The sequence below is a fragment of the Oryctolagus cuniculus genome, chromosome 16, assembly GCF_964237555.1.
Source record: "Oryctolagus cuniculus chromosome 16, mOryCun1.1, whole genome shotgun sequence".
Taxonomy (NCBI): Eukaryota; Metazoa; Chordata; class Mammalia; order Lagomorpha; family Leporidae; genus Oryctolagus; species Oryctolagus cuniculus.
The window spans coordinates 47,515,851-47,540,829 of NC_091447.1; the positions used below are offsets into that span (position 1 = coordinate 47,515,851).

The 24,979-nt window shown below is 37.7% G+C and overlaps 2 protein-coding genes and 1 long non-coding RNA gene across 13 annotated transcripts in view; 2 read left to right on the forward strand and 1 right to left on the reverse strand.

Annotated features, from left to right (window-relative positions):
* The window catches only part of SLC25A40 (solute carrier family 25 member 40), a 39,241-nt gene extending 36,777 nt beyond the window's left edge, over nucleotides 1-2,464 (forward strand). For 4 of the 5 annotated variants that reach the window (XM_051853376.2, XM_070059856.1, XM_070059855.1 and 1 more), the window contains 2 exons: nucleotides 179-277; nucleotides 585-2,464. In XM_051853376.2, coding sequence (XP_051709336.2) covers nucleotides 179-277; nucleotides 585-697 — 212 coding nt within the window. In that variant the 3' untranslated portion in view covers nucleotides 698-2,464. The remainder of the gene's footprint in view (nucleotides 1-178; nucleotides 278-584) is intronic. The other variant, XM_051853377.2, reaches the window with a different exon arrangement.
* The window catches only part of RUNDC3B (RUN domain containing 3B), a 166,064-nt gene continuing 142,246 nt past the window's right edge, over nucleotides 1,162-24,979 (reverse strand). For 5 of the 7 annotated variants that reach the window (XM_017344326.3, XM_002713831.5, XM_051853374.2 and 2 more), the window contains 2 exons: nucleotides 23,978-24,096; nucleotides 1,162-9,355 (listed from right to left, as the gene is read on the reverse strand). In XM_017344326.3, the coding sequence (XP_017199815.1) occupies nucleotides 9,210-9,355; nucleotides 23,978-24,096 (265 nt within the window). In that variant the 3' untranslated portion in view covers nucleotides 1,162-9,209. Of the gene's footprint in view, nucleotides 9,356-17,728; nucleotides 17,812-23,977; nucleotides 24,097-24,979 lie in introns of all 7 variants that reach the window. The other 2 variants (XM_008261795.3, XM_051853372.2) reach the window with 1 other exon arrangement.
* The window catches only part of LOC127492686 (uncharacterized), a 76,422-nt gene continuing 73,338 nt past the window's right edge, over nucleotides 21,896-24,979 (forward strand). The window contains exon 1 of the long non-coding RNA XR_007922390.2: nucleotides 21,896-23,062. This is a non-coding gene — a long non-coding RNA (uncharacterized lncRNA). The remainder of the gene's footprint in view (nucleotides 23,063-24,979) is intronic.

The window sequence follows — 24,979 nt, forward strand, 5'->3', positions numbered from 1 at the left end:
TTAGTCTTTTCCTACTTTTTCTTTTTAATGACTCCAATTGTCAAAAATAAGATTGAAAACAGCTCTTTATACAGAAAATAATTCTGTTGCTGTAATGAAATCATATACCTTCAGAGGTTAAAAATACCACTTTATTTGTAGTATCTATTTAAAATTATTAAATTGTGATTTATAATAGTATTATTTCTTTATTTAGTTTCTGTGCCTTTACAAATGTCAACCTGGGTTATAATGAAGAACATTGTTGCTAAAAATGGAGTTTCTGGATTATTTACAGGTAAAAATATTAACTCTATCAAATCACTGATCAATAACCTAACATAGACATCCAAAAGGAAATTCCAGGTTATATTCCATGTTAAATATTTTTTCCTAAAAATGTTAAATAACACTGGTTTACTATCAGAAATATAACATTTCTATAAAAATGGAGTTGAAGTTAGAGGTTAGAAGTGAACAACTTCATCTATTGTTTGCTACCAGTTTATGGTACAGAATTTTATAAATCATTTAATTACCAGACTAAGGCCAAATAAATTTTTTTAAATAAGGTAAAATTTGTTATTTTTCTTGTCTCTTTTCAGGCCTGATACCTCGCTTAATTAAAATTGCCCCTGCTTGTGCAGTTATGATCAGCACATACGAATTTGGAAAGGCCTTTTTCCAGAAACAGAACACTGGAGGGCAGCAGAACTAGTCATGCTGCTTCATGGTGGTAACGACCGCAGCCAGATGAGGTGGATGCGTGTAGGCAAGAACTGTTTTCACAATCATTTCTTTAGAATGATTTTGTCTTCCTCTCCTAGAATTTAAAAAAATAGTAATTTTTAAATCTCCCTATAAATTATAATTCTAATTTAAAAATAAATTTTTTCCTGTTTTTGGAGATACTTGATATTCCAGAAATCACAAACTGAGTATGCTTCTAAAGAAAAAGGAAATTACTCCTCACGTTGAAAACAATCTGAGAGTTTAACATTGTATGTTTTAGAATAATTTCATTGTACTGGGAATGGGTCAGATACAGCAGCTGTTTTGGATTATGTGTGAATGATGGATATAGTGTATTTCAATCAAGTAGATTACAGAAGGAGTCATTGAATAGCATCAGTCATGCTTACCAAATATTACCTGTCATTGTCTTTAAATCAAAAGCCTGAGTTTTTTTTTTTTTTTTTTTTTTTTTACTCTCAATCATGTTACTGGTTTAAGGCTTTATGTGTATTAGTATTTCTCTGATTACAAATGTGGTTATTTTATGTTTATAAAACAAAATATAATCATTTATGTGATATGGATCCTACCACTTTTGATAACTAAAGACGTGTATCTACTGTTTTGCAGAAGAAAGGATTTTTTTTTGTTGTTACTAAATGTTTACTTTAGTCAAACTTGAGTATGCAGTGGAAAACACTATATTTAGGTAGTAAAAATAAATTGTTTGGGTACTTGAAGGACCTCTTGTTTTTAATCTGAATATCATTGTTTATGGCGTTCCCTAGGTCATTTCTATTGACTTGTTCTAACAAGATGGATGTCATTATAGGTTGAACATAACTAATCCAAAATGTCAAAATCTAAAACTTTTTGAGTATAGATATGATCCCACCAGTGCAAGATTTTATACCTGACCTCATGGTTAAAACACAAGCACACTGAAAATATCACATAAAATTACCTTTAGGCTATGTGTACAAGATATATATGAATCCTAAATGAATTTCACATTTAGATTTGGGTCCTCTCCCCAAGATAGTTCATTTTATATATATAATATTCCAAAATCCAGAGATTGAAAAGTCTGAAACATTTCTGGTCCCAAGCCTTTCAGATAAGGAAACTCATACATACCAGTCAAAAATATTTTCAAAATATCCTGGATTTTATGCTATTTCACACTGGTATGTTAAACCATAAGACTAACCAAAAAGCTGTTTTCTTCAAGAAAATCGCTTTCAGTCATAGACACGACTAAGTAATTAGCTTTATGTGTAGAAATAAAACAAAACAGATACTATTGCAGGACAAGAAATTTTTTTTATATTTCTGTTTGATACTCTCAGCTCTGTATTCTGGAAGAAAGAGCACTTTATTGCATTTTCTGTGTATTTTAAACAAATGTGAAACATTCCCCCTCCTAAAACACAGTAATATATTTCAGTGACAACTCTTCTCTAGTGTCACTAGGGGAAGCAATGCATTTTGTATTATAGTAGAAAAGTGTTTATATGTTCCAACAGAAGTAAACTGTGTTGTTAGTATAGACCCTTTTCTGTGTATGTTGTCCTGCATTGATTTATCTTAAATTTGCAGTGTACAAATCCATATAAATATAACTACTACTGATCCTCTGTATTTTCATAAAAATATTTTACTTACCTAAAATATTGTTTCTAGGCAAATATTTTCATACAGAAACATTATATAATGCTATAGTGTATATATATTAAAGTTAATTCTGAAACTGCTGTTTACCATCTTTAAATTTACTTTGGTTTTACTATCTTCATTTTTATACCTGATTGGTAGAAAAAGGCGGGAAATTTTCATATGAGGCTTTTCAAAAGCATTTACACACTTAAATATCATCTATAAATACCAAAAAGGTTTCCATCTTCCCCATCCCCAATGCTGTACCTTAAGGAAAATTCTTTATGAATGAAATAGATCTAATTAACTAACAGTTTTTCTAATACATACTACATCCGATATATCTGTATGAAAAGATGGCTAAACTGAAGCTTTCTCTATAGTAAGTAGCTAAGAAGCATTAATATATTAAAATATATCAGCATCAATAAAATTTGCTAGAAATTACTTAAGAGCCTACGTTGTGGCATAGTGAGTTGGGCCACTGCCTGCGATGCCAGCATCCCATGTGGACACCAGTTCAAGTTCTGGCTGCTCCACTTCCAGTCCAGCTCCCTGATAGTGCGCCTGGGAAAGCAGCAGAACATGACTCAAGTGCTTGGGCCCCTGCGCCCATGTAGAAGAAATGAAAGAAGCTCGTGGCTCCTGGTTCAGCCTGGCACAGCCCAGGCCACTGCGGCCATTTGGGGATTGAACCAGAGGAGGGAAGATCTCTCTCCCTCTCTCGGGAACTCTGCCTTCAAATAAATCTTAAAAAAAAAAAAAGAGAAGAAATTATCTCAGCAGTTTGTCTTAATAATAACCTCTAATTTAAAAATAAAAATTTATTTGTTCATTCAAAAGGCAGAGTGACACAGAGACAGACTGATCGTCCATGTACTGGTTCACTCCCCAAATGACATCAACAACCAGAGCTGGTCCAGGTTGAAGCCAGGAGCCTAGAATTCCATCCAGGTCTCCCAAGGGGGTGGCAGGGATCCAGGTACTTGGGTCTTTTCAACTGCTTTTCCATTACCGAGTAACTGGATTGAAAGTGGAGCCGCGGGGACTCTAACTGGTCCTCTGATAGGGGGTGCTGGCATTGCAGAGCGGCAGCTTAACCCACTGCCACAATGCAGCCCCATAATCTCATTTATGAGTACTTATATAAACTTAGTGCATGGAATGACATTAAATTGTTCTCCCAAAACTGTCTTATAAGATAATGGAACACAGTAACAGTGATGAATATTTCCAGATTTCACTTCAGATCAGCAGTTAACTGTCAGCCAGAAGTGCTTCCCACTCTTTTGAATACGTATGTTGAGGGAACTGCAATATTTATACCAGTGTACTTGGTAATGGGATGTTTCTACGGGAAACTGTTTATCTTATTAACATTAGTGTCATCTTTTCTAGCATATATATTTAATTACCTAAATATAAATGTTTAAGAAGTATTTTGAATATTCAAGCATTAGATATCTGTGACCTTTAATACGTACTTTTTTAAAAAAAATGCATATGGGATGGGGCCAGTGCTGTGGCATAGTGGGTGGAGCTGCCACCTGCAGTGCTGGCATCCCATATGGGCACCAGTTCAAATCCCTGCTGCTCCACTTCTGATCCAGCTTTCTGCCATGGCCTGGGAAAGCAGAAGATGGCCCAAGTGCTTGGGCCCCTGCACCCCTGTGGGAGACCAGGAGGAAGCTCCTGTCTCCTGGCTTCGAATCGGCACAGCTCCAGCTGTTGGCGGCCAATTGGGGAGTGAGCCAGCAGATGGAGGACCCCTCTCTCTCTCTCCCTCTCCCTCTCTTTCTGCCTAACTCTGCCTTTGAAATAAAAAAAAATAAATCTTCAAAAATAAAAATAAAAAATATATATGGTGTTAAAATCAATTTTTTTTTCTTCTAGGAAAACTATTCACTGTGTTTAACAGCATTTGACTCCTTTAAACCCTTTTTTCTTTGGCAGAAATTTTAATGATATGAGAAAAAATAGTCTATCAATTTTGAGTTTTCAAAAATGAATTTTTTAGATATGAAACTACTGCTTTTATTTCTTAATATGTCACCATTTATTGAAAAATTTTACATTGCTGGCAATATAAAAAGTGCTGTTGAAGACATTTCAGATATTGTCACTGGCCACAGGAGGTTTCACAGTAAGGAATGAGATGTATGTAAAGGGAATTATGGGAAATCTGAGGAGGAGCTCTTCACTCAGCCTGGGGACAGAGAAGCAGTGGTCTGGAAATCTAAAGCCAAGACTGACAGGCTGTCCAGTTAGACATGCAGGAAGGTGGGAGTCAGTAAGGCAACGGAATTTAGTCCGTGTGGCTTGGTTTTGTTTATGTGGAAAAGCAGCAGATCAAATCTGAAATGCAGTCAGAAACTTGGTATGCCTGGGAGGAACAAGACATCAATGGGAAACCGACTTTTTGGCACAGCTATATAACAGATTGGTTTTGGAAAGAACTCAAAATAGAGAAAACAGGACTTGAGAGGTAACCTATTTAAAAACGATCTATGGCCTGAAGCGCCAGCACCCCATATGGGCGCTGGTTTGAGTCCCAGCTGCTCCTCTTCCAATCCAGCTCTCTGCTATGGCCTGGAGAAGCAGTAGAAGATGGCCCAAGTCCTTGGGCACCTGCACTCGCGTGGGAGACCTGGAAGAAGCTCCTGGCTCCTGGCTCTGGATCAGCGTCACTCTGACCGTTGCGGACATCTAGGGAGTGGACCAGTGGATGGAAAACCTCTCTCTATCTCTCTTTGCCTCTCTGTAACTCTGTCTTTCTAATAAATAAGGTAAATCTTTAAAAAAAAAATCTAAAAGTTCAGGTGTGTATTAAAATATACTTCTAAAATGGACCATAATGACAAAGATTAATTTTATCTTCCTGGCAATTAAAAAGAACAAATGCTAGAGCTAAGTGGAAGCTGCTTTGCTTACAGAATAAAGTAAACTGATATTAAGTTTTAAATCCATAAGGTTAAAACAGCCTTGTGACATTTTAGAGGTAATCCAACACATTAGTTTAGCAGAATCTTGCCATTTTACCTAAGGACAGCAACTTCACAAAGGGCTTTCATTAAGGTGTAAATTGAAGACACAGTTAGAACCATTTGAAAACTTGTATGTAAAATAATGACTTAAATTCAAACTTACCAGGTTACTTGTTTTTTAACTTTCCACCAATCATAATAAATACTGATTTGCATTTGGCAATTACCCGTGGAAAAGTTACACAAATTATTTCATTTAATGCTGACATCATCCTTGGCCCACAAATAGGTGCAAAGAATATGGTAGCGTTTCTGTTTTCTAGGTGAGAAATGAAAGTGGCTATCACATAAATAAACCAGCGTCATTGCCAGCACCTGTACTACATAGATGTGTGCTCTACATCATAGCTGTAAAAGTCACATGTTAAAAATGTGCCATTAGGCAATGATGTCCACATTGAAATAGTATAGGTCACTCAGCGTGGCCTGATAGTGCAATCATGATGTGTGAGGCTGCTGCCAGCTTAATAATGGCATACTGGTTCACAGTTAACCCTGCAGTGTGCATGAACCAGTGACACAGTCATCACTAGGTGTCATTTACTGTATATGATTATATATGCCATACTTTCATATGTCTAGCAGCATAATGGGTTTATTTACACAAACTTCACCACAATGTGAGGAATGTATTGTGACACAATGTTACAACAGCTGGGACATTATGACAGCTCTGATATAACTAGGCAATAAGAATTTTTTTTAAGATTTATTTATTTGAAAGAGAGAGGTCTTCCATCTGCTGGTTCACTCCCCAACTGGCTGCAACAGCTGGAGCTGCGCTGATCCAAAGCCAGGAGCCTAGAGCTTCCAGGTCTCCCATGTGGGTGCAGGGGTCCAAGGACTTGGGCCATTTTCTGCTTTCCCAGGCTGTAACAGAGAGCTGGATCAGAAGTAGAGCAGCCGGGACTCGAACCTGTGCCCATATGTGATGCTGGCACTGCAGGCGGTGGCTTTACCCAATACACCACAGCACTGGCTCCGGCAATAAGAATTTTTCCACTCTATTATAATCTTGGTGGACCACTATTGGGAGTTATGGTCTGTCGCTTGTTGAAACATCATTATATAGTATGTAAAACTTTTTTCTTTTTTAATTTGAGAGACAGTGTCCTGATCTGTTGGTCCACTCCCCACATGCCTGCAGGGGCTAGAACTGGGGTAAATCCAGGAGTTCACCTGAGAATTCCTACGTGAGTGGCAGGGACCCAGCTATTTGAGCCATCATGGCTGCCTCCAGACTCTGCATCAGTAGAAAGCTAGAAGCAGGAGCAAGAGCTAAGGATTGAACCCAGCTATTCCAATATAGGAAGTAGGCAGCTTAACTGGCAGGCCAAACACCTGCCTTATAACTACTTTTAAGAAACAATTTGATACAAAATAAAGATTTCTACAATTCCATTTTGATATTAGTGTTTTAGGTGTGGAATAATATGCATTTATCACATTTGTTGTAACAAAAATTCATTGTACCATTTGAATCAGGTTACTCTGTCAAGGGAAAAATAAGACCACTAATGCATGGTACAAAATGTTTAATATACATGCAACAAGTATAGTACATCAAGGCAACAAGTAACATGGAAATATTAGCATATAATTCAGCATTCTTTTGGGGTGAAGATTGTGAAAAATAAACATTACCACTAAAATTGAAGAATGAGACATACACTGTGTCCTCATGCAAACACTAACAAACTACCTCTAACCAATGTGAAAGGAACTGTGTGGAAACCTGAATTTCACAGTAGCAGATGAATTTCACACCAAGAGCTGCAGAAAGGAGGAAAAGTAATGATCCTCAGATGTCATGTTTAAATATGCACTTAGTAGCATGTTAAGGAACACAAGTTACTGTGTATGTTGGACAAATCTGAAAAGTTATATCAATCTTGGATTTCCTTCTACATTATAAAATGCATGGAAGAAATTTAACATTTTCAAATTACTAAAGGATCGTAAATGTCATAAATGTTCAGAGTGGACTCTGAATAATAAAGCATTTAAATATTCTGATCATTCTTAGGAAAGAGCAGTGGTGCTCAAGGCCAGTGTAAAATTCTCGAAGTTCTCATTGTCTATTTCCTCACTCCTTCCCCAAGTTCCCATTGTTCTCACTGTATTCCTTCCTTCCATCTCCCATGCTGGTTAAACGTGCTTTGGATACCTCACTAACAACAATGTATACAGATTGAGAACAGATTAAAGGTACCATTTCTCAAGAATATTTGCATTTCTACAAATATTAAAGTCTTAAACTACAGATATAAAGCTCTGAGTATGTTCTGACATATCTAAGACAACTTATTTTCAGGGTGGTTTCCAAGCCTCCTTTGAAATGGCACTGTTTGGACTGTCATATGTAAGATGGGCCTTGTTACTATTTGTTATCTTAAATTCCAAATTATGAGACTAGGCTCTAAATATTGTAGAGAACCACCAGACTCCTAAATTTCTAATGCAAAGAATGAATGTTTAGTTTTTCCTGCCCCTTCCCAATAAAATGCATTGTTTTAGGGTGAATATTCTTCTATATGTGAAAACTACTAAGACTGGATTTTATTAATTAAAAAAAAAATACCATATGAAGTCCCCAATCAGAACTGTGAACTCCTCATGTAAACAATGTATAAAACTTCTTTGGCACAACTAATCATGTTTTCCTCATATTACTTACTATAGAAAATATATTTCATACACTTTCAATATGGTAGAATTTTAAGGGACAAATGTAGCTGTTTCAAAAACTGCAGAAAGATTTAAAATGGAGATCCTATATATTAAAAGAAGAAAAATTTACCTTAGAAGTGTACGAATTTTTAGCATCAGTGTTTAAATGGGTTGATGGCATGATGAGTGATAGAAACTGTAAAACATACATGACACCATTCTTGCATACAAGAAAAAGCACTATATGTCAGATGTATAAAATTTACTGTTAAGTATAGTGATTACCCACTAATCTTTGTTTAAAAGATTCTCAAATCCTCAAACTTGAAATCCTTCCCAATATACTTTTTAAACATTCGTTCTAATTTTGAAGTGTTTCCAACTTTTGAGACATACTTGATCATATTTTTAGTAGATAATCTCTTAAGAAAATCCTGGGAAAACAAAGATAAGTTTATTCAACTTACCCATATTCATATAAAATACTTTCCCCATGGCCCTAGTAAATTAAGTTAATAATTGCCTTTTTAGGCATTCCTACAAAATTTATAAAATGTTATGTGGAATGTTAAGCTGGTGCTAAATAATAAATGCTGAAGAAAAATTTAATAAGCCACTGTGAAACACAGCTTGAGAACCTTCCCCAGATACTGAAAACAAGACATTTAAACATTAGGGCTTAAGAAGAAATTAATAAAAATATGAAGCTAATAAACTGAAAATTTACTCACTGAAAAATGAAGCAAAGAAAATACATACAGTATCTAGAATAAAACCTTGAATTCATTCTCTGGTCACTAAGATACACTTAAGTATATAAAACATCAGTTGAGGAGTAAATATGTACAGTTTGCAATGAATTATTGGTTTGGAGGATCTTTGAACATTTTGAAAAGCCTTCTCATTTTTAAGCTTCCTCAATGAGAAATCTATTTTTCAAATGACAAATGACAGCATCATTGTGTTTTTCACTCAAGTTTACATGTAGTGGACTGAACCTTAAGCAACAGAACAGAATTCCCAACATGTACCAGAACAATATAAAATTTCAAAGGTCTTCCCAGCAGTCAAACTTATGTAAATTGAACATTTACAACATAAAAACCTTTGGCTTTCCATAGTTTTTCAGGATGGAGTTAAGCCTGGACTTGTCATCTCTGTTGTAGGACTTGCAAGGTAGTCATTAGATTTTAGGCTTGTTAGAGACTTGTAACTTGCTACTGATGTTAGAGACCCACAGAGACCAAGTAATGAGGGAGTATCTTCTTTACCTGAAAATTGGGATAAGACATCAGTTACCTGCCCTTCAAGATTCATAACAGTAAAATCCTAAAAGACTTACAAATGTCCATAACTTACAAGATATTATAAATACATTTAACCACGATGTGAAAGAGCAGTATTTCAGATGTTTGGCCCAGCAGTTGGGACACCTGCACCCCGCATCATAGGCCTGTGGTCTCATTCCTGGCTCTGGCTCCTGACTCCAGCTTTCTGCCAGTGCTGACCCTTGGAGGCAGCCGGTGGTGACTCAAATAACTGGGTTCCTGCCACCAATGCGGTCGATCTAGATTGTGTTCTGGCTCCAGCTCCAGTCACTGCACGTATCTGGGGGAATGAACTATGGGCGGTGAACTCTGTCTCTCAAATAAATAAAAATAATAAAATAATTTTAAAAATCTCTATCTTAGCATGTTTTGTCTTTCATCATTCTTAAAAATTATACTAAATTATTTGTGCTTCTCATAAAAGTTCTGGATAGGGAAGTTTGAGAACCAACTTTCAGAGCAAAAATAAAACATGTTCATGTTTGTTTGTGGCTGATAACAAAAAACAAACTAATAAGTAACAATGACAGTGCCCAGGCCACAGAAATACCATGGTAAAAGTAACCACTAGAGACAATGATCCTAGTCAGTTGGGACTGCCCCAGTTGAGCAGGATGCCGCGACCCGGGGAGGTTCTGAACAGATCCTCAGGACTGGCTGTGCAATGTGAACCTTGTTAAGTTCTGCTCTTCAGAAGACCCCCAAAGCAAGGATGGTAGATCTTTCCATAGCTGAGGCAAAAGCAGTTCTTTTCCAAGCTGAGTAAGTTTCAACCAAACTATACAAATTCCAGCTTTAAGTGGCCAAGGTCTAAGGAAGTCAGCAGATTTCTAAAGAAGATGGAAAACCAGTTCTACTCCTACAGCTGTGGAAGTGACACCTGAGCCAGAGCCAGAGGTCTCTGAATATTACACACTATCTCAAAGCGCCCCTTGAAGTGCTCCTCTGGTCCTCTGCTAACTGTGGGGGTTCTCCCTCCTTTAATAAACTCTGAAAGACATGGACTTGCGTTCTGTGTCACATTTTCAGTGCCTACCACACAGCAGTGCTCACTAAATTCCTCTATGATTACTGCACCATGACTCAGTGGAACTGCACTGTGGGTCGGGAGAGCTCCTATGTGCTTTTTAGCCATGTGACTTGGGCAAGGCATCTTGGAACCTATCCTTTCTTTTGCGAAATGGTAACAACCCAAAAGATGACTGGTCATTCTACCTTCACAGTTTTGCTGACAAGTGAAATATGAGAGAGAGGCCTTTAAAAAGGTTGTGAAAAATGTACATTAGAAAAATACCTATTTGTTTAAAAGCACAAAGTGCTTACCAAAAAACTAAGAACAGAAAATACCTTGCAAGTAGGTGAAGCTTTGTGACATATGCGAAAGGATTATTACATATCAAGGATATAACTGAGGCAGGAGAAGATCCTCCAGAATAGATAAAAAAAAATGTTAAAGCAACAAGCAATTGGTAGAGAGGTAGAAAGCTTATTCAAAGAGATAGTAACTGAAAATGTCTGGAATGCAGAGAAAGAAGGAACTATCTGGTTTCAGGAGGCCGTCACCAATCATTCACATTGACCAAGTCTACCAAAGAATCAGGACCCAGCGCTGTGGTGTAGCTGGCTAAGCCGCTGGCTGTAGTGCCAACATCCCATGTTGGTGAGAGTTTGAGTCCCGGCTGCTCCACTTCCAATACAGCTTTCTGCTATGGCCTGGGAAAGCAGTAGAAGATGGCCCAAGTCCTTGGGCCTCTGTACCCACATGGAAGACTTGGGAGAAACTCCTGGCTCCTGGCTTCAGATTGGCGCAGCTCCAGCCATTGCAGCCATCTAGGGAGTGAAACAGTGGATGGAAGACCTCTCTCTCTTTCTGTAACTCTGCCTTTCAAATAAATAAATACAAATCTTTAAAAAAAAAAGATGTAATCAAACTCTACAAGTTTAAAGACATGACTCTCAAATAAAAGAAAGAATAAAGTGGTCCCAGTTTGCCTGACTTCAGACATGTTAGCAGAAACCTTAAAGGCCAGGAGGAAGTAGGATGAGATATTACTGAAGAAAAAAACTTCCAGTCAAGAATACTGTACCCAGCAAAGCTACTCTTCAGATATGTAGAAGAAAGAAAGACTTTCCCAGACAAATCAAAGTCTAGAGAATTTATATCTGCCAGACCTGTCTTACGAGAAAAGTTCAAGGAATTCTCCAAATGGAAAGAGATACTAACAAAATATTGGAAGGTAAAAAACTGATAACTATATAAAATTAGAATGCTCTAATACTGTAAACTTCGTACATAAACTATTCATATCTTTAGAATGAATAAAATCAGTTTAAAATAAAAACTACATTAATATCTTAAGAGAAAGGCAACATAGGAAGAGATGTTGATCTTACTAATTTCTGTTGTTTCTTTTCCTATCTTTATAATCAGTGTCATGCTGCTATCATTTCAAAATAGTCTGTTATAGTCAAAAGGTGCTTTTTGTAACCCTCACAGCCACCATAAAGCAACTCTAATATAGTGTTACCAAAACCAGTAACCAAGTAATAAAACACAGTATTACAGAAAATAACTACAAAGCAAGATTATAACACAGGGAAAGGGAAAGAGAGAGAAGGAAAGGATTTACAATAAAACACAATCAAAATGGCAGCAGTAAGAACTTATCTAATTACCTGACATCTACACTGATAAGTTCTCCAATAAAAGACACGCGTGACCAAATAGATAAAATCACAAGACCAAGCTCTATGCTGCTTACAAGAAGTTCACTCCACCCTTGAGAACAGGGCTGGATGAAAGTTAAAGGATGGAATAAGATATTCTATGTAAATGGAACCCAACAAGAAGCAGAAGCAGCTACACTAACATTGCATAAAACAGATTTTAAATCAAAAGCATTAAAGACAGATAAGGAAAAGCATTCATAATGGTAAAGGGTGCAATCATGCAAGAGGAAATGAGAATTATAAACACATATGCAACCAACATCAGACCACTAGATTCATAAAGGGAGAAACCATGTCGAACACCATTTAACAACAGGGGACACTAACTACTCCACTATGAGAAAGGGACAAATCATCCAGACAGAAAATCAGCAAAGAAACAGCAGCGTGAAACAGCCTCACAGATCATCTAGACCCAGCAGGCATCTACAGAATGTAACCCAACAACTGCAGAAAACACATTCTCAACACATGTAACACAGGTCACAAGAGAGGTCACAGCACAAGTCTCAGCAAACTAAAATAGATCAAGTATATTTTCTGGCGACACTGCAGTAACACTAAAAATCTGTAACAAGAAAAACTCTGAAACTACATAAATAAATAGACATTACACTACTCACTCCTACAACAGCCAACAGATCAAGGGAGCAATTAAGAAAGAAGTTTTAAAACTTGTTTAGATAAATGAAATTGAAAGCATACCAGAAACCTATGAGATACAGGAAAAGCAATACTAAGGGGGTGTTTATACCTGTCAATATCTACACAGGCAAAGCAGAAATATCTCATCACTGTAACTCAAGAAACTAGAAGACATGAAAACCAACCAAACCCAAAATGAGTAGAAGAAAAGAAAGAAAACTCAAAGCAGAAATAAAGACTAAAAATAATTTTAAAAATCAATGAAATGAATAGCTGGTTCTCCAAAGATGAACAAACTGAGCAACCCTTAGATATCCTAAGAAACAAAGAGAAGACTCAAATAAGTAAAATCAGAGATGAAGTGGGAGGCATTAGAACTTTAAAACAGATACTCAAGGAATTCCAAGATGGTTAATAGGGGAAGGGTGTGCTCATTTTGAAAGGAGAAAACAGCAGAAGAAAACCAAAGGAAGTGCATTCCCAGGGGAGAGCTGGAGAGAAGCTTGCAATGGAAATTCTACAGGAGGAAGAAGGACAGCATGGAAGGTGTGGACAAGCAGCAACGAGTGAAACATCACACATGACCCTGCAGCAGGAACTGCAGGAGACGCCAGCTTTGGAGAGGCAGGTGAGAGCAGAGGGTGGCAGCCCACGCCAGTGGTCACACTGCCCAAGGGAGAGCCTGTGGGCCACACTGTCTTTGACTTGGGCCAGAAGCTCCAGCAGGAGGCAGGGTACCTGCCAAATTCAGTAACAGAAAAGCACGTTTCTTTCTCCCCACCCCCCCAACAAGGGTGCCCAGCAACTGGCAGGGAGAAGGCACAATCTGACACCAGTAGAGGCTGTGACAGATCCTGTCCTACAAAAAAAATTAGCTAAATAAATTCAACAACACATCAGAAAGATCATTCACCTGGACAAACTGCATTTATCCCTGGCATGCAGGGATGGTTCAACATATGCATATCAATAAATGTGATACATCATATTAATAAATTAAAGAATAAACCCATAAGATTATCTCAATAGATGTAGAGAAAACGTAAGATAAAATAAAACATCTTTCATGATAAAAACTTTAAGCAAATTGGGTATAGAAGGAACACTCCTTAACACAATCAAGGCAATTTATGATAAACTCACAGCCAGCATCATATTAAATAGGAAAAAGTTGCATGTATTTCCAATAACATCTGGAACCAGACAAGGATGCCCACTATCACCATTATTATTTACATAGTAATGGAAGGTTTAGCCAGAGCTGTTAGGTAAGAAAAAGGAATCAAAGGGATACAAATTGGAAAGGAGGAAGTCAAATCATCCCTGTTTACAGATGACATGATTCTATCAATAGAAGAAACAGAAGAATACACTAAGAGACTACTGGAACTTGGAGTGTGGTAAAGTTGCAGGATATAAAATTCACAGACAAAAATTAACAACTTTTGCATACACAGAAAATGCTATGGCTGAGAAAGAACTTGTAAGATTAGTCCCATTAACAATAGCTACAAAAATTTAAATGATTTGGAATATATTTAACCAAGCAGGTGAAAATGATCTATATGATGAATTTATAAAATATTAAAGAAAAACTAGTTAGAAGAATATGCAAAAAAAAAAAAAAAGGAAAAATCTTCCATGTTCATGAAGTGGAAGAATTAATACCATCAAAATGTCCATACTATGGAAAGCCATTTACAGATTCAATGTGATCTCAATCACAACACGAATGACATTCTAACATCAAGAAAAAGAAAAAAAGATGCAAAAATTCATATGGAAACCAAGAGACTCAAAGTAGCTAAAACAATCATAAACAACAAAAACAAATTTGGAGGTGTCATAATAACAGATTTCAAGACATACTAAATGGCAATAATTATAATCAGAACACCTGGTAATGAAACAAAAATAGATACGTAGACAAATACAACAGAATAGAAACTCCAGAAATCAATTCACCCATCTACACTAACAAATCTTCAACAAAGGAGCTGAACTCAATCCCTGGAGAAAGGACAGTCTCTTCAACAAACAGTGGGAAAACTGGACCTACACATGCAAAACTGTAAACTAAGACCCCTACCTTACACCATATACAAAAATGAACTCAAAATATACTGAGTATCTAAACCTACAAACTGATCCCATCAGATTACTAGAGAAAAACTCAGGGAAATTCTGTAAAGACATTGGCACAGGCAAAGACTTCTTGGAAAAGACCCCAAAAGCACAGGCAATCAAAGCAAAAATAGACAAATGGGATTACATTAAACTGAAACGCTTCTGCACTGCAAAGGAAACACATAACAAAGTCAAGATGCAACTAACAGAATTGGAGAAAGTATTTGCAAAGTATGTAACTGATAAAATATTAATATCCAGAATCTATAAAGAGCCCAAGAAAATCAATAACAAAAAAATTCAGTTAAGAAATTTGGCAAAGGCCTTGGATAGGCATTTTCAAGAGTCAATTCAAATGGCCAACAGTCATGAAAAAATGCTAAGGATCTCTTGCCATTAGGGAAATGCAAATAAAAACCACAATGAGGTTTCATCTCACCCCAGTTAGCAGGACTCTCACACAGAAATCAACAAATGATAAATGCTGGCCAGGATGTAGGGAAAAAGCTATCCTAACCCTCTGTTGGTAGGAATGTAAACTGGTGAAGCCATTGTGGAAGACAGTATGGAGAACAGATCTACCATAAGACCCAGCCATCCCACTCGTCGGAATTTACACAAACGAAATGAATTCAACATATGAAAGAGTGATCTGTTCCCCCATGATTACTGCAACTCAAATCACAATAGTTAAGATGTGGAATCAACCCAGATGTCCATCAACTGATAACTGGATAATGAAATTGTGATATATACAGAGTATGGATTACTATTCTGCCACACAAAAAAAGAATGAAATTATGTCTCTTGCAACAGAATGGATGCAACTGGAAACCATTATACTTGATGAAATAAGCTAGTGCCCAGACAACAAATACCACGTTTTCCCTGATCTGTGGTAACTAATAGAGTACCCAAAAAAATGAAATGTATATGAGTGAAATTGACATTTTGAGATTCCATGATTGTTTATGGCCCATGTCTCTACTGTTGAGGAACAGTGTTTTTTTCTTCTCACTATTTATTGAATTCTTTACTTAGTGTAGGGTTAACGTTATGAGTATAAAATAGACTGAAAGAAAATCTTTGTAAAAATTAAAGGAGGGAATGGGAATGAAAGGCGGAGAGAGGGTGACAGCATGGGTAGAAAGGAGTATGGGGTGAGAAGTATCAACAGTCTGGGGACAGCACTGTGACGCAGCAGGTAAAGTCACTGCCTGTAATGCTGGCATCCTATGTGGGTGCCAGTTCAAGACCCAGCTTTTCCACTTCCAATACAGCTCTCTACTGTGGCCTAGGAAAGCAGTGGAAGATGGCCCAAGTCCTTGGGTGCAGCCTTGGGCCCCTGCACCCATGTGGGAGACCTGGAAGAAGCTCCTGGCTCCTGGCTTCTGATCAGCACAGCTCCGGCTGTTGTGGCCATCAGGGGAGTGAACCAGCAGATGGAAGATCGATCAATCTCTCTCTCTCTCTCTCTCTCTCTCTGCCTCTCCTCTTTCTGTGTAACTCATTCAAGTAAATAAATAAATCTTTTAAAAAATAATCTATTTCTGTGTAAATGAGATATATGAAATTTGTTCACCTTTACAAATTAATACAAATAAATAAATGATTGTTAAAGATTACTATGAACAACTATATGACAAAAATATAACAGAAAAATGGGCAAATTCTTGGACACATTTACCTTATCGAGATTAAATCATGAAACAATGAGGCTGATAACAAGTAGTGAGCCTGAATTAGGAGTAAGAAGTGTCCCATTTAAAAAAAAAAAAAAGTCCTGGGGTCAGTGCTATAGGGGGTAAAGCCACCACCTGCAGTGCCAACATCCCATATGGGCACTTGTTCAAGTCCTGGATGCTCCACTTCAATCCAGCTCTCTGCTATTGCCTGGGAAAGCAGTAGAAGATGGTCCAACTTCTTGGGCCCCAGCATCCATGTGGGACGACTTGAGGAAGCTTCTGGCTCCTGGCTTATGATCTGCATAGCTCTGGTCGTTGTGGTCATTTGGGGAGTGAACCAGCGAATGGAAGACCTCTCTATCTCTATGGCTCTACCTCTCCTTCTCTCTCTGTGTAACTCTGACTTTCAAACATAAATAAAAATAAAAAAAAAAAAGTCCTGGGGGCCAGCACTGTGTCACAGCAGGTTAAAACCCCAGCCTGCAGTGCCGGCATCCTATATGGGCACCGGTTTGAGTCCTGGCTACTCCGCTTCCGATCCAGCTCTCTGCTATGACCTGGGAAATCAGTAGAAGGTGGCCCAAGTCCTTGGGGTCCTGTATTCGTGTGGGAGACCCGGAAGAAGTTCCTGGCTCCTGGCTTCGGAGCAGCTAGGCTCTGGCCATTGTGATCATTTGGGGAGTGAACCAGCAGATGGAAGACCTCTCTCTCTGTCTCTGCCTCTCTCTGTAACTCTGTCTTTCAAATAAATAAAATAAGTCTTTTAAAAAAAGAGTAAAAAATTTTAAAATAAAAAAGTTATGGACTAGATAGCTTCACTGCTGAATTCTGCTGAATATTTAAAGAATTAATATCAATTCTTAAATTATTCCAAAAATTATAAGAGAATGAAATTCCTCCAAACTCATTCCATGAAGACAGTATTAGCATACCAAAACCAGACAAATGGAATTCATCCTAGAGATGGAAGCATAATTCAACATATTCAAATCAATACATGTGATATACTACAACAAGGACAAAATTTATGATTGTCTCAATGGATGCAAAAAAGGCATTTGATAAATCCAATATGCCTTACAAAAAAAAAAAAAAAAACTCTGCAAACTTACATATAGGAGGAACGTACCTCAGCATAATACAGGCCATATATGAACAAGCCAACAGGTAACATACTGAGTAGGAAAAAGCTGAAGGCTTTCTCTCTAAGATCTGTAACAAGACAAGGGTGCCCACTTTTAGCACCTTTCATTCAACATATTATAGAATATCCTAGCCAAAGCAATCAGGCAAGAGAAATAAATCAACAGCATCCAAATTAGCAAGAAAGAAGTAAAATTGTCACTTTATGCAGAGGATACCATCTTATATAAAGAAAACCCCAATAACTCTACCCAAAAACCTAATAGAACTAATAAATTCAGCAAAGTTTCAGGATACAAAATCAACATATAAAAATCTGTAGGGTTGCTATACTCCAACTGTGAATTACCTGAAAACATCTAGACAGCAACTCAATTTCTCATATGTGTGTGTGTGTGTGTGTGTGTGTGTAAAATATGAATAAATTTAACCGAGGTGAATGATCTCCACATGAAAGCTATAAATCCCTGGTGAATGAAACTGAAGAGCACACAGGCGTGGCTTAGGAGAATCAATATTAACATGTTACCACTTACTCTAAATCACCAACCACTTAAGACTATTTATAGGAACTCCTGCTATAACTTTAAAATTCATGCAAAACTTATATTCTACCATGTAAATTATCTCCTTAATATAAAACTTTTAAAAATGAATAAACTCCTGGAGCCAGCATTGTGGCAAAGAGGGTTAAGGTTCTGCCTGTGACACTGGCATCCCATACATGCTGGCTCATGTCCTGGCAACTCTACTTATGGTCCAGTTCCCTGCTAATGGCCTGGGAAAAGCAGTGGAACAAGACCCAAGTGCTGGGGCCTCAGCCACCCACGTGGGAGACCTGGGTGAAGTTCCTGACTTTTTAGCCTGGCTTAGCCCTGACCATTGTGACTCCTTAGAGAGTCAATCAGTGGATGGAAGATCTCTTTTTTTTAACATCTCTTTTTTTTAAATAATATTTTATGTATAAAATATTACCACCAAAAGTGATGTATAGATTCAATGCAATCATTATCAAAATAACAAAATAGCCATTTTCACAGAACTAGGTAAAACAATACTAAAATTTGAAAGGAACCACAACAGAATGTAAATAGCCAACACAATTAGAAGCAAAAAGAACAAGTTAGGAGGCATTATACTATTGGACTCAAAAACATATTACAAAGCTTCAAAGATTAAAACTGCTTGGTACTGACATAAAAGCAGACACATAAACCAAGGGGACAGAATATAGGCTCTAGAAGTAATAAATGCATGCATCTATAGCCAACTGATCTTACAGCAACAGTACTAAGACCATTCCTTGGGAAAAAGATGCTCTCTTCAGTAAATGGAGCTAGGAATACTGGATATCCACATGCAGATGAGCCCTCTCTCTCTTTCACCATGTATAAAAAGGAGCTCAAAATGGATCAAACTTAAATACCACTTGAAACTTTGAAACTACCAGGAAAAAAAGGGGAGGAGATGCTTCAGGGCTTTGGAATGGGAAGAATTTTCAGATCAGATCCCAAAAGCACAGGAAACAAATGTAAAAACAGACAAACAGGATTTCATCAAACAAAAGAACTAATGCGCAGCAAGAGAACTAGTCAATACAGTAAACAGCCTATAAAATGGGAGAGAATACATGCCAATTATACATCTGACTAGTAATCAGAATAAGGAACTTAAACAACTCAATAGCCCTGCCTCCCCAAAAAATCCACATTAAGAATGAGCACCCAATCTAAACAGACATCTCTCAAAGGAACACAAATTGCTAACAGGTATGTTTTTAAAAAAAAAAAAAAAAAAAAAAACAACACGGAACATCACTAATCATTAGGGAAATGCAAATCAAAACTGCAGTGAGATACCACATCACTCTAGTTAGAATGGCTCCTAACTAAAGACAAAGATAACAAGTGCCGGTGAGGACATGGAAAAAAGGAACATCTGTGCACTGCTGATGGGTAACTTACTACAGCTATTGTAGTGGAAAACAGTATAAAAGTTCCTCAAGAAACTAGAAATAGAACTACCTTATGACCCAACAATCCCAATCCCGGGAATGTATCCAAGGGAAATGAAGACAAGTCTGTCAAAAATACAGTTTCACACCCATGTTCACTGTAGTACTATGTACAATAGCCAAGGAATGGAAACACACTAAGTTTCCATAAAACAATGAATGAATAAGATATAGATACCGTGGAATATTATTCAGCCATAAAAACATGAAATCATGTCATTTGTGACAACATATATAAAACCAGAGGTCACTGTGTTAAATTAAATAAACCAAGCACAGAAAGACAAGTACCTCAAACTTGGTCTCACCGAAGTTTGAGTATAATGGTGGTTACCAGAGGCTGGAAGATTAGGGGTGAGAGAAGAATGAGCAAAGGTTTATTAATGGATACTATGTTATAATCAGATAGCAGTAAGAATTTCTGGTGTTCTGTTGCACAGTAGGGTTACTATAGATAATTATAATAGACTATTTTTCTGCTTAAAAAAAGGATTTTGAATATTTTCAGCATTAAGAAATGTTAAATGAAAGACAAGTTTACTCTCACTGGATATTAAAAAATGTATATATGTATCAAAACTTCCTTTGGCACCCCACATATACAATCTTTATCAGTTCAAAGTTTTAAAAAAAATTTAAAGGAAGAAAGAGTATAAAGTTCCATATATTCTTTGTTTTTTAAAAAAATTTTATTTATCTGACAGGTAGAGTTACAGATAGAGGGAGAGACAGAAAGAAAGGTTTTCTATCTGCTGGTTCACTCCCCAAATGGCCACAACAGCCGGTACTGGGCTGATCTGAAGCCAGGAGCCAGGAGCTTCCTCACAGTCCCCCACGCAGGTGCAGGGGCCCAAGCACTTGGACCATCCTCTACTGCCCTCGCAGACCATACCAGAGAGCTGCATCAGAAGAGGAGCAGCTGGGACACCAACAGCGCCCATATGGGATGCTGGCACAGCAGGCTGAGGCTCAGCCCACTACACCACAGCACCGGCCCCCATATGTTCTTGAGATCTCCTTTACTGATTATGTTTAGATCTTTTATATCTTTCTTTACTTCTTGTAGAGCTGATTTGTTTCATACTGATAATAGTGTGTTGCATTTCCTATTGTCTCTAGGTTTCTGTGTCTCTTTATATCTTGTATAAAGGTGAATGCCATTATTTGGTGCAAAATCTTGCTATAGTTTAATTGTGGCTTTCAGCATTAACACATGTCCTTCCTTGTAATGTTTAATGAATAGTGTCTTAAATTTTTAATAAGTTTTATTTATTTTAAAAAATATATGAAAGGCAAGGTGATAGAGAGAGAGAGAGAGAAAGATCTTCCATCTACTGGTTCAATACCAAATGCCTACAACAAACTAGACTGGGCTAGGCTGACGCCAGAAGCCTGGAATCCAATCTGTCTACACACCTAAGTACTTAAGCCATCACCTGCTCCCTTGCAGGGTGCATATTAGCAGGAAGCTAGATAGGACACAACGCAGGCACTGCAATATGGCAAGGTGTCCCCAGTACTATCTTAATCCTATGACACAACACCTGGCTCAGAATGTTAGCTGAAATTCCACTTGTGTGGTATTAGGTTTGCTACCCTCCTTTCTTTGTGCTTTTATTCTCCTAACATAAATTTGTCTATGCTTTTATATTTAGCCATTCTAAATAATTTGTAATTTTGTTATAATTTGATATATATGGTTATATTTAGTATGTTTCTTTTTCTATATGTGTTTTCTCTGCTATTTTCTATATTTTTTTAAAAAAGATTTATTAATCTGGCCGGCGCCGCGGCTCACTAGGCTAATCCTCCGCCTAGCGGCGCCGGCACACCGGGTTCTAGTCCCGGTCGGGGCGCCGGATTCTGTCCCGGTTGCCCCTCTTCCAGGCCAGCCCTCTGCTGTGGCCAGGGAGTGCAGTGGAGGATGGCCCGGGTGCTTGGGCCCTGCACCCCATGGGAGACCAGGAAAAGCACCTGGCTCCTGGCTCCTGCCATCGGATCAGCGCGGTGCGCCGGCCGCAGCGCGCCAGCCACGGCGGCCATTGGAGGGTGAACCAACGACAAAGGAAGACCTTTCTCTCTGTCTCTCTCTCTCACTGTCCACTCTGCCTGTCAAAAAAAAAAAAAAAAAAAAAAAAAGATTTATTAATCTGAAAGAGTTAGAGAGAGAAGGACAGACAGAGAGCTCTTCAATCCACTGGTTCATTCCCCAAATGGCTGCAACAGCCAGGGCTGGGCCAGGCTGAAGCCAGGAGCCAAGAGCTCCATCAAGATTTCCCAGGTGAGTTCAGGGGCCCAAATACTTGGGCCATCCTCTGCAGCTTTCCCAGGCCCATTAGCAGGGAGCTGGGCAGGAAGAAGAGCAGCCAGGACAGGAACTGGCATCCACATGGGATGCTGGCATCCCAGGTGACGGCTTACCCTCTAGGCCACAACACTGGCCCCGCGTTTGAGTTGTTAGCACCATCTCTGCATCCCTACAGAAAGTGCTTTTTCGTATCTTTACACTTTGGGTTGACTTTCTCATTCTAGAGGTAATTTTGAGCTATTTAGGTTCATATCTCAACTTCTTTCTTTGCAAGCTTAGTTTTGCTGGATGCCTTTGGCACATGATGGCTTCTTACAGGAACATGAGAGACACCCTATGACCTTGGTGTTTACTTCTCTACTCACAGGCAATCTGATATATATTTACTGTCTTCTAGTTAGACTAAAAGCTTGCACTGTATGCGGCTGTGTTTCTTCTTATCTCTATATTTTTATGATATGTTGATTCAAATTTACATTACTACCTACCTCAGCTATCCAGAATTCCATAATTTTTTAAAACTAGACCTGGGAATTCTTAGAAATCTTAACCAATTAATCATAAAGGATATATGTCTCTCATGGTCAGTTCTTGTAGTCGTTTAGATTTATCGTACAGCTCTTTCCTCGCTGGGTTACTGTCAGTTAGTTTTTAGCTTTTTCCCTGTTTTTACTCATTTTATTAAGTATATGAGTATAGAACATTTTAACTGCTAATCTGTTATTTAACCTTGAACTCTCAGAAAATATATTTGTTTTCATAGAATCAGAATGTTATTAGCATTCCTCTCCTATTGATATTAAAATCCCTCTAATTAGAAATTAGGTTTAAATTCTAAATAAATGTGCCTTTTAGATGAGTCATAGTCAGCAAATCCATGCACAGTATGGATTAATGGATTACTGATTGAAATTACATATTTTAGATGATACCAGTGAATTCAACAGAAAACTGTTCACTGCCTACTAAGGCCATCCGAGAACATTTCAATGACAAAGGTAAGAGAAGCAGAAGATTTGGTTTAACACTGTTCACAATGCTGGCATCTTCCGATTAACTGGATTTTACTTTATTTTTCATATCCTATCACACAAATTCATTATACATTTATTCTATCAACAAATACTTGATAGTTGCCTACTCTGTGAGACTCTGGCATTACTAGTGCACAAGGTGAGTACGATCTCTATCCTTAAGTGTGCTGCCTCCCTGCTAATATGCCTGCACCCATGTGGGAGACCCAGAAGCAGCTCCTGGCTCCTGGCTTCAGATGAGCCCAACTCTGGCCATTGCAGCCATTTGGGGAGTGAACCAGAGGATGGAAGAGCTCAAATAAATAAATAAATCTCAAAAAAAAGAAACTGAAATATGACCACATAATTGAAAAGTTATGAAAATAGAAAAAGATGCTGTTCAAGAAGATGCACCACACTGGGAAGAGAGGCTGATAAAATATATATGAAAGAAATAGTAGGAAAAAGTAAAACACTTTTCAATTCTTGTTTCTGAAGTTTTTTCAGAAGATTCAAAAAGCCAAGTACCAAAGAGGATTCAAGAATAAGGAAACAATTTGTTGTGTTAAGAGCTGCTAAGAAGTATAAGAAGATGAGGACAGAAAAGAACTGACATTAGCATTGTTATTGTGATTAATCACTATCACCTGGATAACTCATTTTAATACAGCAGTAAAGGCACAAAAACCAAATTGGAATGGGTAAAAATGTACAGGAAGTGGGACTATGAAGGTAACAGTTATAAATAAGATCATTTGAGAAGCTTAACCACAAACACACGAGAAAAAAAATGCAGACCATTTTAATCATAATAGTCAATTTCTAACATTGCTTCAAAGAAATCTGTCATTCTCTGCCAATTTCTGCAACCAAAACCTTTTAAATAGGCGTTCTTCTTACCTTCACCAATTAAGTTTAATGCATCTTGTTTTCCATCTTCTTGTGACTGGCCTGGATCAAGGGAAGTCTGAGAAAGGCTAACTTCTGCAGATAACTGGTCAAGACTTTGATAACTTTTCCTGTAAAACAAAGATGAAAGACTAATTGATTTTCTTCTCACAAAAATAAATTCCAGATATATTTTAAAAGGTTTTCAATTTATTCAATTTCTAGTAAATTTTCCCCAATCCTTCCTTTAAATTTTGCCTTTATTATAACTTCAAAATGATCTCCATTATATTTTCCTCTGTATATTTCATTGAAATAAAGAAAAGAAAAACAATTTGTCAAACAAATTAAAATCCTCATGCCAATTTTTGATTATTCACATGATTAAGAATTGGGGGCAGCTTCCAAGATGGCAGAGTAAAAAGGGAGCTTACTGCTCTAGTTCAGAAGATAGTTTAAAAACAGTGGAGACTTTAACCTGGCCAGGTCCCAGCTGTTGCAACCACTTTAGGAGTGAACCAGCAGATGGAGATCTCTTTCTCTCCTCCTCATCCTTTTCAAATCAATCAATAAAATTAAAAAAAAAAAAAAACAGTGGAGAGAGTGTAGTCTCAGGAAGAGTTTGGGAGAAGACAGCAGAGGAAACTCTACCGAAATCAGAGGGACATGGTAGACCAATGTGGAAGGCATGGACACACACAACTCATGACTCTAGCAGCCGAGAGCCTACGCACCAGCATTGGAAAATGAGGTGAGACCAGACCACAGCAGCCGAAAAAGCTGCAAGAAGAGCCTAGAAGGGAACCTGGCTTGGAGCCCCATGGGGAAGAGTGTACCTGCCAAACTAGAGGAAAAGAAAAAAAGGATGGAATGGACACATTTCTCTCTCCATGATCACCTTTTAACAGCATCTTGTAACAAGCCAACAGAGCAGGCGCCTTTTTGAACATACATAACAGCTGTGCCAGCTCATGTCTGTGCCCATCAACCAGCCAAGTGGAGACTCCTGACTCT